General features: G+C 43.3%; 1 protein-coding gene across 3 annotated transcripts in view; it reads left to right on the forward strand.

Annotated features, from left to right (window-relative positions):
• Positions 1-255: 255 nt before the first annotated feature.
• Positions 256-15,822, forward strand: part of RTN4 (reticulon 4) — a 72,247-nt gene continuing 56,680 nt past the window's right edge. For 2 of the 3 annotated variants that reach the window (XM_049870664.1, XM_049870661.1), the window contains exon 1: positions 256-1,078. In XM_049870664.1, the coding sequence (XP_049726621.1) occupies positions 484-1,078 (595 nt within the window). In that variant the 5' untranslated portion in view covers positions 256-483. The remainder of the gene's footprint in view (positions 1,079-15,822) is intronic. The other variant, XM_049870662.1, reaches the window with a different exon arrangement.

A 15,822-nucleotide genomic window follows, 5' to 3' on the forward strand; every position in this document is an offset into this window, starting at 1 on the left:
CGAGACCCCACCCAGTCGCCCATCCACCCAGGGTGGGGGTGGGGCTCCCAGGTCCAAACCCCGCCCACGGAACTCATGCCCAGCCGGTCAGAGAGAGGAAGTGCGCCAAGCCCCGCCCGCCGTCATCTCTTTCCCTTCCCGTTGGGCCGGCTGGTTGTCCATCTCGCCCATCTCGGCGCCGATTGGCCCTCTCCCTCCCGCGCCAGTCGCTGCCCCGCCCGGGGGGAGGGTGAGTCACGCCAAAAGGGGCGGGGCGTCGGCTGGCCTCTCCTTGGTCGCCTGGGCGGCGGCGGCGGCAGCTGGGGACCGGGCGGCTGGCGCATCAGCGCGCGGAGGCAGGAGGCGCAGGCTCATTGTTCCGGGAGTCGTCGGCCCTGCAGCTCCCTCGGCTCGGTGGGCCCGGCCCGCTCCGTGCTCCCCGCCCCCACCAGCGCCGGCGCGCGGCGGCGGAGAAGCGGCAGCACCGTCTGCAGCCCGGCCGCCATGGAAGACCTGGACCAGTCGCCGCTGGTGTCCTCGTCGGCGGACACCCCGCCCCGGCCGCAGCCCCAGTTCAAGTACCAGTTCGTGCGGGAGCCGGAGGACGAGGAGGACGAGGAGGAGGAGGAGGACGAGGAGGACGAGGACGAGGACCTGGAGGAGCTGGAGGTGCTGGAGAGGAAGCCCGCCGCCGGGCTGGCGGCCGCCCCGGTGCCCGCCGCGCCGGTGCCCGCCCCGGCGCCCGCCCCGGCGCCCTCCGCCCCGGCGCCCGCCGCCCCCGCGCCCCTGCTGGACTTGGGGGATGACCTGGTGCCCCCGGCGCCCCGGGGCCCTCTGCCGGCCGCGCCCTCCGCCGCCCCCGAGCGCCCGGCGCCCTGGGACCCCAGTCCCGCGGCGGCCACGGTGCCCGCGCAGAGCCTGCCCGCGGCCGCAACCTCGCCCTCCGCGCTCCCCGAGGACGACGAGCCCCCGGCCCGGCCGCCCCCTCCTCCCCCGGCCGGCATGAGCCCCCAGGCTGAGCCCGCGTGGACCCCGGCCCCCGCCGCGCCCCCCTCCACGCCGGCCGCGCCCAAGCGCAAGGGCTCCTCGGGCTCCGCGGGTGAGTGCCGCGCCCTCGCCCCTTTGTGTGCAGCTCCCGACGCGCGCCGGCCCGCCCTCCGGACCCCGGGGGGCTTTGTCTGCGGACGGGGGAGACGGGTGGGGCGCCGGGGAAGCCCGGCTTCATTGTCTGGCTGGGTTTCGGGGAGCACGTGCACCCCACCCGCTCCCGACCCTCCCTTCTCCCCTTCCTTCCCTCTGGTCCCCATTCCACTGCGTCCCCGAAGTGGGGCACGCGCCGTAGTGGGTGTGGGTGGAGGAACTGGGGTTGTGGACTCACTGGGCTGGCTTGGTGTCGGGATGGGCAGCCCTTGGCGCCCTAAGCTTTTAGGAAAGGCTTTTGTCTGCCCGTCTGGGAAAGGGTGCAGCTTCACTGCGGGGCTGTTGTCATTCAGCCCAGGGCCCCCTTCCCACCCCCTCGCTAGTGTAGGCAGTCCCCCTGCGCTCCAGACTCCACACCCCACTTCTGCGCTAGTGGGGAGCTGGCCTCATGGAAAAAAACGTCCACACTGACCCAGCCGCAGTGTAGGGAGAGCGCCTCCAGTGGTGTGGTGCGGGGACAGTTGGGGAGGAGAGGGTTCTGGCCAAGCCTGCCACCGCCCAGTTTAGCAGGCTTGTGAGGTGGCGACTCCCCACCAGCTGAACTGAGCCTTCGAGACGCCATCTGGGCATTGTGGTCCGAGGGGGCGCAGTTCTGCCAGGCTCTCAGGGGGAGGGGGCATTGTTAGTGTGGACCGATTCGGCCTCGATGCACCATAATTTAAGGGGGTTGGGGAGACAGCAAAATGGTTGACATCCTTAAAGAAGAGGAAATCTGTAGATTCCTTGCTGGAACCCGGCCAGTTGGACTTGTGACAGATTCCCCATGAGGCTTAATGAAATATTTTGGTTAGATATACTATTTCTGAGAAGTTTTAGGTCACCAGTGATAAACCTGTATGGTCTCCAAGAGTTTTTAAATCTTAACTCGTATGCGTGGCTGATTGTATATTGTTATTATTTTTCAGAACATTGTTTTATTACTCTTTTCATCTTGGGAAGCTATTTAGGAAGAGAAAAAAAATCAAGCTTGTTAGAGACTGGGGGACTTGTTAGGTGCATGGCTCAGTAGGTTGTTCTTTTGGGACACAAAATGCCCTACCAGCTGTGTAACCTTTCTTTAGGTAAAAGGTCAAGAATCAGGTAGTATAAATGCTTGCTGAGAAATCTTCATAGCCTTGTAGAATTTTAGAAGTGAGTGGTCCATTTTCTAGAAAAAGAAAATCAGTTTGAGATCACACAATAGATTTTTTTTTCTTCCAGTTCACTCCTATCCTTTCAGGGAAAGTAAGCCAAGTGCGACAATGCTTCTGAAATAACGTTTCAATATTGGCTGCCCCACAGCACTGCTCAGAAGGTCTTAGAAGATGAGAAGTAATTCAGTCTTTCCTTTTTTCTGTATCAAAAAGAAACACTTGAGGGAAAATAAGGTGATGGATAAAAATATAAAGCAGCGAGAAATTTGCAGAAAGGAAATGTAATCATTGACGAAAGCATACTGCCTTGTTATCTTGGATCCCCGAATAGGAACTGAGAGGAGAGTTCTGTTCTTTGACCAGTGGTGGTCCAGGAGGTAACTGCGTTCATTCTCTTAGAATCTTGACTGTTGGAACCCTAAACTTAGGAGATGAGAGAATACTGCCTTTCTTAGATGCAGGAACATGGTGGTTACAGTCATAGATAGCCATATCAATGAGTCTAGTCTTCCTAACACCGTTTTTCATTGGATCAGCAAATTATTGATTGCCTGACGAGATAGGCACTGTTCTGGGCTCCGAGGACCTAGCAAGAAGCAAGACGTGTGCCTGCCTGGGGGCAGGGTACAGAGAATAAACATGGATAAGAAACTTGAAATGGTGGTAAGTGCTATGAGGAAAATAAACTGGGTGACGCCATGGAGAATGTTTAATTAGGATGTGTGAAATGTTCCAAGCAGCTCCTGGGGCAAAGGCTCTTGGATGCTTGAGAATCTGTAAGAAGGCTAGTGAGTAAAACCAGGGGGAGAGTGGTGTAAAAGGAGGGTGGAGAGGTGACTGGCACGCAGGTGCTTTTTGTTGTCTAACAGGCCATGGTAATAATTTGGTCTTTTTAAGCAAATACTGTTTATTTTAGAAATATGCTCCTGAAATTTAATTTTATTGTGATTTTGGAGCTAAAACATAGTTTTGAAGATTCAGAGGGCCTATGCAGACTGATGTAGTAAAGACAACAACCACACATAAAAAAGCCCGTTGCCATCGAGTCTATACTGATTTACAGTGACCCTATCATACAGAGTAGAGCTGCCCCACAGTTTCCAGGGAGCGGCTGGTGGATTCGAACTGCTGACCTTTTGGTTAGCTGTTGAGCTCTTAACCCCTGCACCACCAGGGCTCCAAGTAAAGACAAAGGGAGTGAGAAGTGTGCAGAGCGTGTTTGCAACGCAGAGCAGCCTGGTTTCTGTTACCGAGTATAGTAGATCGTGAAGTTTGTGAACATTGCCATTTGACAGTATTTTAGAGTAAATTCTGAGTTCCATCAGTTGGTAAGTGGTCATTTTGCTGTTGACCTTTGCGCAGCTGCTGTGCCTGGAGCACCCCCATTGCAGTGCATTAGCTCAGAAACAAGAAGAAAACCTCTCCTTCACGGGAGAACACTTGACTTCAAGTTAAAAAGGTGGTTGATTAACATAGGCCTGGAGGATATACGCAGGAAACTCTAGATAGAGACAGATTGGACGGAAGTGCTGACGTTACCTCTAAGGATGACTTTGAGCCAGTCTCTGGGTGAGTTGTAAACCAGTGTTAGTTAGGACTGAAAATCTGTGAGGGATCTTTAGTCCATGCTGTGCCATCCACAGTCGGTCTTTTTTTTAAAGAAATTTTTTGATCGTACTTTAAGGTTTACAGAACAAACTGGTTTCGCATTAAACAATTAGTACGCATTGTTTTTTGACATTGGTTACCAGCCCCACAACATGCCAACACCCTCACTTCTCAACCTTGGGTTCCCTGTTACCGGCTTTCCTGTCTCCTCCTGCCTTCTAGTCCTTGGGCTAGTGTGCCCCTTTAGTCTCATTTTGTTTTATGGGCCTGTCTAATCTTTTGTTGTAGGGTGAGCCTCAGGAGTGACTTCATTACTGAGCTAAAAGGGTGTCCAGGGACCATACTCCCAGGGTTTCTTCAGTCTCTGTCAGGCCAGTAAGTCTGGTCTTTTTTGTGAGTTTGAATTTTGTTCTCTGTTTTTCTCCAGCTCTGTCCGGGACCCTCTGTTGTGATCCCTGTCAGAGCAGTTGGTGGTGGCAGCCAGGCACCATCTAGTTGTGCTGGACTCAGTCTGGTGGAGGCTGTGGGAGTTGTGATCCATTAGCCCTTTGGACTAATCTTTCCCCCATGTCTTCAGTTTTCTTCATTCTCCCTTGTTCCTGATGGAGTGAAACTGGTGGAGTATCTTAGATGGCTCCACAGTTGACCTTGCTTTTGGTAGTTTATATTAGGAAACCAAAAACGTTTTTATTGTTGTTGTTTCTGAAATACACTTACTGGTTTTCACCCGTTTTCTGAATTACTGCTGTAGGCATTAGGAAGCCATTGAAGTTTGATTGACCTGAGATACGGCCTTATGAAAGAAGTGTTAGAAAAAGGAATTGTGACGACGATATTCAAGATAGGTTGGGAAGAACAGGAGAACTATTTAGAAAGCATTTGTAGTAGATCTGAGAGAGGTGAGGAGGACCCGAACTGGTTGATTACTAGTTTATTCAGTGGAAATGGAATAGAAGGGAGAAATATAAGAGACTTTAAGAAGCAATACTGTAAGAAGTATCTCTAAGTTAATTAGAAACAGAGCTTTGAACAGGTTTGAACCGTTTTAGTCATGGCCGACAGAGGGAAGCTGGAAGAGACCCGAATTTTTAAAACTTGGGTGAACCGGAGTGATAACTGGACAGCGAGAAACTGTGAGTTGAAGTCCTGGAATGGGAGACTGGGAAGAGGTGTGGTAGCCCTTTCAGGAGCTGATGTGGGCGATTGGATTACTGGTAGGACTGTGGAGAGCGACACAGTCAAAGAGGCGCAGTTGGCCGTCATCTTTGAACTGGGCAGCGTTGTGGACTCTGCTCAGAATCTAGTGGCCAAGAGATTTGGTTGCTATGCAGCTCGTACTCTAATAGGGAGATTAAGTTTCTAGCGGAGCTTGCACCTGTAATTTTTCCCATTCCAGTTATTGTTCTGGTTCATCCAAATTTAAAAAATTTGGACCTGTTCTGGTGTCACTTTCTCGGCTATGACTGAACTGGGCAGAACTGGTTCGAAGCCCTGGTTAGAAATACTCTTGTGGTTGACTGCAGTTCCTTATTTTTATAGTTAGGTTACAAAGAGGTTTTTAAGAAAGAAGAATTGATAGAACTCGGAGGCCATGAGTATAAATACAAAGAAAAGAACGTTAGTGGTTTTTCAGTCCGTTTCACAGACTGTCCAAAACTGTTAGTTGCAGTGGAAATTTGTGTAGAATTGAACATTACTCCTAAGTGTAGGTACGGCTTGGGGCTTTTAAAAATTACTAGGTTTTTTTAATCATAAAGGCATTTACTATATAATCATTTATGTCGGCATAGGAGCACATAGTAGAAATTGTAAAAGATTTTGAGAGACATGTGGCTTAAATCTTCAGTGTCAGTCCTTAATATAAATTATAGCCCAAGTGAACAGCGATGTGACAGTTCCAGGAAATGCATGCCTCCAAAAGACAGGGATGTCACGCCCTTTTATTTTTATCTAGGACAGCAAGAAATAGAAGTGATGAAATCTTAAAGAGTCTGAATAATTTCTCTTGTTAAGCCATTTCAAATTTTCTGACTAGGAAAAAAAGCTGGGAACAAGCGGTGTGCTCCTTGTAGACAGAGTGGATTATGTCTCAGACTAGCTCCTAGGAAGCTCACTGTCAAACCTGTGGCCCTTTTTAGTAATTCACTGGCTTCCGCAGCTCCTTTTTGAATTGAGATGAATATGTGTGCAACCTTTGATAAGCTTCTAATTATGTGGTATTGACTGTTGTATTCAGTGAACATGTGACTCAGCAGTCTTTCAGTGTAAAGTTAGAAGATTTCATATGGTATGTAAAACACTTCTATAATGGAGCGTGTCATCTATTGTCCAATGATTAGCTGTTTTTTGTGTAGTTATTTTCGTAATATACCTAAAAGCAATACATTTGAAAGCCCCAATTTAGATGGTATGTTTTTAAAGGTGCTTTTCTAGCCCAATATTAAGTACCAACCAAATGAGTGATTTATCTTAATGCTCCCCTAGAACCTCAAATTAAATGAGGGTTAAATGTTGTAGATACACTGTACTAATAGTACAGTCTTGGGGACTTTTTTTTGTTCCCGTTTCTAAATACAGGCTTTGGAAGGTCCCTCTTGGGGTAGCAGCAGCAGAGATGGGCGCTGTAATTGCAGAGCCGTAGCTCATCAGCCACCTTAAGTGGATGAGTGTGACCTTTCTGGCTTGCTAGTGTAGGGCATAGACGTGCAGAATGGGGGGACCTGGCATTACCGAGGCGAAGGTCTTCTGAGACTTATGCCAGCAGCATCTTTTTCAGCCCTAAAGGAGGGTTTAGTCCCCAGCTGACAGTGAGGTTCTGTTCCAACAACTCTGTCCTAAGTTGTTTCTGACGTAAGTTGAGTACCTCACTTTTTTTTTTTTTTAGTTTTCATTATTGCCTTTTATTATTAGTATCTTTATAAATCTGATCTTTATTTGTCTCTGGGGGTTGGCTTGAGCATGATAACATTGTATGTAGTACATATTACTAATGGTAAGATGTACCCCAAAAACAGTGGTCGTAAGTGCAGCTTGTCGTAACCCGAATGTGTCGTAAGTTGGGAACTACCTGTACCGTATGAAGCTGTTCTCTGCTTTGCTTTTCACTACAGCATATCTTGGAGATCACTCTGTATCAGTCCTAAGTAATTTCTTTTTTTCAACAGCTGCAGAGAATTCTGTAGATGTACCATATTTTATTTAACCAGTCCCTTATTGATGTTTTATTCAGGTTGTTCTCATCTTTTTCTGTTCCAAATAATTTTGCTGTGAACACCGTTATATAAACGTCTTTGCAAGTGCATGATATCATACACCCACTCCTCATTTATCAACTCTTGTTATCTGACATTTTGCATTTAAGACAATAGTAAAAAATCCACTTTCTGACCATATTGGACATTAACGACGTACGTCTGGCGGTAATGAACCCTGAGGTGCGAGACAAGAGTAACGTTGGCTGTGATGGTTAGGGTGATGTGTCAGCTTGGCTGAGTGATGATAATTCTTAGTGGTTTGGCAGCTGTCGATGAGGTAATTTGATAGTTATGTTAATGATATAGTCATTCTCCATTTTGTGAACTGATGTGATCATCTTCCATTTTTGCCTAACAACCTGGTCTTTGGAATCTAACCATGTTGCGAAGTGAGGAGTGGGTGTATGTGTTGTAGGATAAATTCATACAGGTGAAGTTACTGGTTCACGAGATACCAAAACCAAAACGAAACCCACTGCCATCGAGTCGATTCCGACTCATAGCCACCCTATAGGACAGAGTAGAACTGCCTGATAGAGTTTCCAAGGAGCTCCTGGCGGATATGAACTGCCAACCTCTTGGTTAGTAGCCGTAGCACTTAGCCACTATATCACCAGGTTTTCCGGTTCACGGGATATGCATGTTCAAAATTTTTGATAGATGAGGCCAAATTTTCCTACAAACAGGTTCTTCTGACCTATATTCCTACCAACAATGTGTTGAAGTACCTTTACCCCTGTGTTTTACCAGCACAGTGTGTTGGTAAATGAGTTAATAGCTTAGCAAATTGTTCTTTTAATTTATGTTTTAGACTATTTTTTTCATGGGGTCGTTGTTAGCTGCCTTCAAGTCAGCCCCAACAAACAGCAAGCCCATGCACAACAGAACAAACCGCTGCCTGGTCCTGAGCCATCCCCGTGATCGGTTGTGGATAGTACCGTTGTGATCCATAGGGTTTTCATTGGCTGATTTTCAGACGTAAATCACCAGGCCTTTCTTCCTAGTCTCTCTTAGTCTGGAGGCTCCACAGAAGCCTGTTTAGCATCATAGCAATGTTTGAGCTCCACTGACAGATGAGTGGTTGCTACGCAGGAGCTGCACTGGCCAGGAATTGATCTTAGGTCTTCGTCATGGAAGGCAAGAATTCTGTCACTGAAGCAATGATTTTTTTTTAATCATGGCTTTTGCCCGCTCCTTTTGGGGGTTGTTGTCTTATAGGGGAAACCCTGGTGGCGTAGTGGTTAAGAGCTGTGGCTGCTAACCAAAAGGTTGGCAGTTCAAATCCACCAGGGTGCTCCTTGGAAACCTTATGGGGCGGTTCTACTCTGTCCTATAGGGTTGCTGTGAGTCAGAATCAACTCAGTGGCAGTGGATGGTGGTCTTACAGCTATTGTATGGAAACTAGCCTTGTGTCCTTTATCTTAAAAACATTTTTTTCTGATTTGTTATTTGTATTTTGACTCTGTGGTGTGTTTTTCTGTGTAGAAATTTTTTTTATGGAGTCAGGTTTATTGTTTTGTGACTTCTGAGTTTTGTGCAGTTCTTAGAAAAGACTTCTCTAAGATTTTAAGTTACTCCCATACTTTCTTCTAGTACTTTTATAATTTTTATAGTTTCATTTTAACATTTAATCCTTTGATTGTCTGTAGCATATTTGATACTGAGTGAAGTAAGGATATACTTTTATTTCTCAAGATGATTCCCCACTTGTCCCAACATCCAAACAGCTTTTTACTGTTTTGTGGTATTTTGAAATACCACTTTTATCGTATACAGGTAGTATGGGTGAAATACCATTTATTTGTCTGTTCATACACAGGTATCAAACATTTTTAATTGCTGTAACTTTTAAATAAGATACTGCCTGGCAGGGCTTTTTCAAAATTACTTTGCCTGGCTGTCTGTGTGTATATATTTTTCTACCTGATTTTTAAAATTGGCTTATCTAGTCCCCTTTCCCTCTGTTGGAATTTTATTGTGGTACATTGCATTTATGGATTAGTTTACGGAGTATGGATGTATTTTTAATACTGATATTTACATTTTTCTACACACATGGTTTTTGTTGGCATGTGTATTTTTTTTTAAAGATTTCCCTTAAAATTATGTGAGATACAGACCTTAAAAATAAATGTCTAGTATTCTAGCCTGTTTAATAGGAAACACTTGGAATACTGAGTTATACAGATATTTGACCATTTGGCTCTGTCTTTTCAATTATATAACAGACTGGAAAAGAAAGATAAGTCTTCCTGCTTTTTCATTTCCAAAACAATTTCTTTGTTTTGAGAAAGTCAGAAATTTTCTCTATACGCCTGCAGTAGAAGCTGCAGCTCCCAAATATTGGAGCATCTTTTTATCAGTCTCTGAATCCCTTACTTAGGCGGCCCTCAAGTTTTAAAAAGTTATTTCTTTAATGGTTTGTGCTTCCATTGATAGAATTGTTACTATAGATAAAGATTTATAAAGTTTTCTTGTTCAAACAGACTTGGCAGCTGGCTGCTATATTGGTGGCCCCTTGGAGGTTCAATTTTAATTAAGAAAAAGTTGGGATCTTTTTTTTTTTTTAAACCAGGCTTAGGGCTAGATATGGAGCAAAAGGATGAATAGAGTTTGTCCTTATGAGAGGGACATGAAACAGGGAAAAAACATAAGCACTTAGATGTATTTTCTGCTGTATTAAAACCAGACGAGTCTTGTGGTTGTACTCAAAGTACAGTCACATGTTTACATACCTGTGAACTGCTTTTGTGAAAAGGGCTTGGGTCTGCCTGCACATTTTTCTCCCTAACTTTACAAGTTCACTGAGCACATTTTGTAGTGACAAGATGATGTTAAACATGAATCCAATAATTAAAAACTTTCCAGGACATTCTTTTGTCAGAAGAGTGTTAAAAGTAGCTTTTAGAAACAACAGATTGTTGTTGGTACTAAAGTGAAACATCATAAATGTGAATAATATTGAAGAAGCCTTCATTTATCAGTTTTTTCTTTTATGGTTAGTGCTTTCTGTGCCCTGTTTAAGACATCTTTACCTACGTCAAGGTTGTGAAGACATTCTATGTTTTTTTCTAGAAGCTCTATGGTTTTAGCTTTTATGTTTACATCTATGATCTGTGTTAATTTTTGTGCATGGTATGAGCTACAGGTTCAGATTTACTTTTTTTCACATAGATATCCAGCTGTCCCAGTACATGTTTAAAATAAAAAAAAACTTTTCCTATTTGATTGCTTCAGTGCTCATGTTAAAAATCAATTGACCATATAAGAGTGTCTATTTGTGTACTTTTGTTTTGTTCCATTGATTTCTCTATGCTTATGCTGATACCAGACTGTTTTAATTACTATAGTTTTACAAGTTTGATCTTTTTCAAAATTGTTTTGCCTCTATTAGGTCCTTTTTGTTTCCAAATAAGTTTTAGAATCAGCTTGTTAATTTGTACAAAATGCCTGCTGGGAGTTTGGTTGGGATTGCATTGAGCCTCTAGTTAAGCATGGGGAGAATTGTCATCTTAGGGTCTAAGACTTTAACTAATTTCCAGCTAGTAAGTTAGCCTGCCGTAGTTACATGAATGTTGGCAGAAAACACAAGATGCCTGGGTCAGAGAAAGGATTTTACTGTATAGACAGAGTATTAGCATTTTGGGGCATGTTTCCTCAGCCCCATTTCTCACAGGGCAACATGAAGAGGGCTAGGTAACACCTGTATGTACAGTGGGTTGCATTACAGGAGAGGAACCCCGAGCTTAGGAAACCTGAGCCTTTTATGCTGCATAGTAAGTAAGCCTGCCCATTGCCCCAGAAGGAGACACTGGTTTTCAAGATTGTTCGTTATGCAAACATGTTTAAAAAGTCAGGAACAAAGGCAATGCCTCTGCTTGCAAGATGTGCAGAAAACCAGAGAAACTCATAGAGAAACTGTCTCTTGACGTTCAGTTAAGTCTTTCCATCCATGAACATGGTATATCTTCATAGTTCAGGTCTCCTTTTATTTCTCTCAGCAGTGTTTTATACTTGTTAGCATAGAGGTTTGGTACATCTTTTGTTATATTTTTCCCCAGCTATTTTGGCTTTTGTTGTTATTGTAAATGATATTTTTTAAAAAGTCCTTTTCCATTTGTTATTTACTCCTATATGGAAATACAGTTGATTTTTGTTATACTGTCTTTATATCTATCCTACACCCTTACTTAATTCACATTCACTTGTTAGTTCTAGTAGAATTTTTATTATTCCTTTGGATTTTCTAACTGCACAGACCTGTTATCGGCAATTAAGATGGTTCTACTTTTCCCTTTTGATCTTTATGCTACAGATGTCGCAAGAGTGGATTCCGTGCCTTCATCTGGATCTTGAATAGAAGTGTTTAGTCTTTCACTGTTAAGTATGATTAAAAAAAAAAAAAGATAGCTGTATATTTTTCCTAAATGCCCTGACCCTTAGGTTGGAATTGACTCTATGGTAGCTAACAGCCATGTTCCCAGTTGGCTGAGTATATCTGTGATAATGCATGTTGAATTTTGTGAGATGCCTTTTGGCATTAATTGAGGTGATCCTGTGGTAAAATTATTTTAGTTTGTTAATAGGGTGAATTTCATTGTTTGGTTTTGAATGTCGAATCAGCCTTGCATTCTGGGGATAAACTCCACTTGGTAGTGACTATCCTTTTTATGAATCAGTAGATTAAATTTACTAACATCTTGTTAAAGATTTTTGCTTGTATGTTCGTGAGGAATGTTTCTTGTGATTTTTTTTTTATTGTCTGGTTACGATATTAATGCACACGTCTGTGAAAAATTTTAGGAAGTATTTGCTCTTCCTTTATCTGCTAAAAGAGTTTGTGTAATCTTGGTACTGCTTTTCCTTAGATGTTTTATAGAATCCGAGCCATCTGGGCCTGGAAGTTTCTTTACAGAGAAGGTTTTAAATTACAGACATAGTTTATTTAAGTGATATGGTGCTATTCAGATATTCTGTTTCTGCTTGTGTCAGTTTTGGTAATTTGTGTCTTTCAAGGAATTTGTCCATTTTATGTTGGTGAATGAGCACCAAGGAATTTATTTACTCATCTAGGTTGTCTGATTTACTGGCATAAAGTGTTCATAATATTCTCTTATGTTTTTAGGACCCTCTTTTATTTGATAGGAGCCCCGGTGGTGCAGTAGTTCAAGCGCTTGGCTGCTAACCGAAAGGTCGGTGGTTTGGACCCACCAGCCACTCCATGGGAGAAAGATGTGGCAGTTCTGTGTCCATAAAGATTACAGCCTTGGAAACCCTATGGGGCAGTCTGCGTCCATAAAGATTACAGCCTTGGAAACCCTATGGGGCAGTTCTGCGTCCATAAAGATTTTCAGCCTTGGAAACCCTATGGGGCAGTTCTGCGTCCATAAAGATTTTCAGCCTTGGAAACCCTATGGGGCAGTTCTGCGTCCATAAAGATTTTCAGCCTTGGAAACCCTATGGGGCAGTCTGCGTCCATAAAGATTACAGCCTTGGAAACCCTATGGGGCAGTCTGCGTCCATAAAGATTTTCAGCCTTGGAAACCCTATGGGGCAGTTCTGCGTCCATAAAGATTTTCAGCCTTGGAAACCCTATGGGGCAGTTCTGCGTCCATAAAGATTTTCAGCCTTGGAAACCCTATGGGGCAGTTCTGCGTCCATAAAGATTTTCAGCCTTGGAAACCCTATGGGGCAGTCTGCGTCCATAAAGATTTTCAGCCTTGGAAACCCTATGGGGCAGTTCTACTCTGTCCCGTAGGATCACATTGAGTCAGAATCAACTCGATGGCAGTGGGGTTTTATTTCTGATACCTGTTTTTCTCTTTTTATTTCATGACCGTTTTGGGGGATTATGAATTCTATTGATCTTTTCAAGGAGTCAATTTTGGTTTCATTAGTTTTTCTCTAGTTTGTCCATTCTGTGTATCGTTGATTTCTACTCTATTTTCTTCTATATATTTGGGTTTAATTTGCCCTTGTTTTTTATTTTCTTAATGTAGAAGCTTTAAACTTCTATTTTAAGCCTTCTATTTTCTAAAAGCATTTAGAGCTACAGTGAAACCTGTGAGAGCCAGAACTCAGTGGAATTGCCTTATTTTTCTGGGCCTTGCAAGTTTTCTGCGATTGACAGGGAAATTATTTAGAGTTGTGTCTTAACACTTTTCTAGTGCTTGTTTTGGTGGAAGATGTTAGTTTTTCTCCTCTGACAGATTTCTCCCTTACACAGTTTCTGGCTTCCACAGACTTTACTCTCTAAATTTCTCTGTAAGCATTGCTTGGGAGTTCTGGTGGCACAGTGGTTGAACACTAAGCTACTAACCGAAAGGTTATTGGTTTGAACCCGTCAGCTGCTCTGTGGAGAAGGATGTGGCAGTCTGCTCCTTTAAAGGTTTACGCCTTAGAAGCCCTATAGGGCAGTTCTACTCTGTCCTTTAGGGTTGCTGTGAATTGGAACGGACTCGACGGCAGCAGGTTGGGTTTTTTAAGCATTGATTTAGCTGTATCCTACAAATTCTCGTTATCATTTGATTAAAAATACTTTTTAATTTTCTTTGTGATATTTTCTTTGGGCAATGGGTTATTTAGAATTGTGTAGTTAGTTTCCACATATTTGGGGATTTTCCAGTTAATTTTTGTGTTACTGATTGTAGTTTAATTCACTGTAGTCAGAGAAGACAAACTGCATGAGTTCAGTCCTTTTAAATTTATTGAGAGTTATTTTGTAGCCCAGGAGATGGTTTGTCTTGGTGAATGTTCCATGTGTACCTGAAGAGAACGTGTTTCTGTTGTTGACTGTAGTGGTCCATAAAAGCCAGGTTTGTTCATGCATGTTGGTGGTGGTTGCCGTGGTATCAGCAGAAGGAAACACGGCCTAGCCCGGCACCATCTCCCAGCACCGTGTTGGACGGTGTTCTGTTGAGATCCAGGGTGTTCACTGGCTGATTTTCGGCAGTAGGTGACCAGGGCTCCCTTCCTAGTCTGTTAGTCTGGAGGCCGCACTGAAGCCCGTCCGCTCCGGGTGGCACTGTCGGTGTTTGAAGTGCCTGTGGCAGGGCTTCCGGCATCACGCAACCTGCAAGCCATCACGGCTCGCTGGCAATGTCGTCCCAGTCAACTGTAACCTTCTGATTGCGTGTGTGTGTGTGTGTCTGTCGGTTAGCTGAGAGGTGAGTGTTCACAGTTCTGAAGTTTTCTATAAATCCCTTTGGTTTTTGCTTTGTGGATTTTGCATACACTTTCATGTCAATTTAGTGTGTTATGTTTATTGATCCATTTAACGTTAGCAAACATCTCTATCTCTTGTTGTCATTTAGTCTACTTTGTTTGCTTAACGTTAATACAGATTTCATAGGATAAGTGCTTGGATGATACACCTTTTTGCATTAGTTTTTTATAGTTAAAGTATGTATCTTGTAAACGGCACATAATAGAGTTTTTATCCAGTTCGAAATTCTCTGCCTTTTAATTGGGGCTGTTTACGTTCAGTGTAAGTATTAATATGATTGGTTTAAATCATTGCCTTCTCATGGTTCCAACTGTATTTTGTTCTTTTTTCCTTCTTTCCTGTTTTCTTTTGGGTTTATTGAATATTTTTTAATATGTAGGTTTGTCTCCTCTGTTGGATTTTTAGCTATACCTCTTTATTTTTTAAGAGGCCGCCCTAGACATTACGGAATGCATTCTCATCACAGATTACCAAGAATTAATATTGTATGTAATGTAAGAACTTTCACGTGTAATATAACAGTATATTTCCAGATACCCACCTAGCTTTTTGCTTTGGTTGTCATATGTTTTACTTCTACGTGTGTTATAAACCACACAGTAGATTGTAATTATTTGTGCTTCAAAAATTCAGTTAACCTTTAAAGAAATTTGAGAATTGATAAAGCATCTTTTATATTTGCTCATGTATTCATTAGCTCTGCCATCCTTTATCCTTCATGTATATCCAGGTTTCCTTCCGGTGTTATTGTCCTTCAGTCTGAAGAATGTCATTTAACGTTCTTGTAGAGTAGATTTCTTGGGGATGAATTCTTTTGACTTTCATTTTTAGTTTTTTACCTGAAAATGTCTTTATCCATCTTTATTTTTTAAGGATATTTTTGATGCATATACAATTCTAGATTGACCATTTTTTCCATTACTTTAAAGTTGTTCCATTGTCTTTTGAATTACGCTGTTTCCAGTGAGAGGTCAGGCCATTCTCATTATCGTTCCCCTGCCTTTTTCCTTTTCGATGCTTTAAAGATCACCTTTGATTTTCAACGGTTTGACGTCTATGACATGCCTAGTCGTGGTTTTCTTCTTGATCATGGTGTTTCGGGTTCTACCACATTTGTCTAAAATGTTAGGTCAGTGTATTTTTACGTGTTTTTTTCCCTGCTTCAGTCATTGTCACCTTTTTTTTGGGAGTGGATTCCAACTGCTTGGTGTGGTCCCATGGGTCACTGAGGCTGTGTGTATTTTCGTTCCCCCTTTCCAGCCTCTTTTCTCCTACTGTGTTTCAGTTTGGATAGTTTCTGTTGCCCTTTCTTTATCAATCTTTTCTTCTGCATTGTCCGGTCTGCTTTTAAGCTCTTCTAATGACTTTTTCTTTCAGTTGATGCAATTTTAAGTGATATTATATCCATTTGGTTCTTTATTCT

Source organism: Elephas maximus, chromosome 26 (assembly GCF_024166365.1).
Source record: "Elephas maximus indicus isolate mEleMax1 chromosome 26, mEleMax1 primary haplotype, whole genome shotgun sequence".
Lineage (NCBI taxonomy): Eukaryota > Metazoa > Chordata > Mammalia > Proboscidea > Elephantidae > Elephas > Elephas maximus.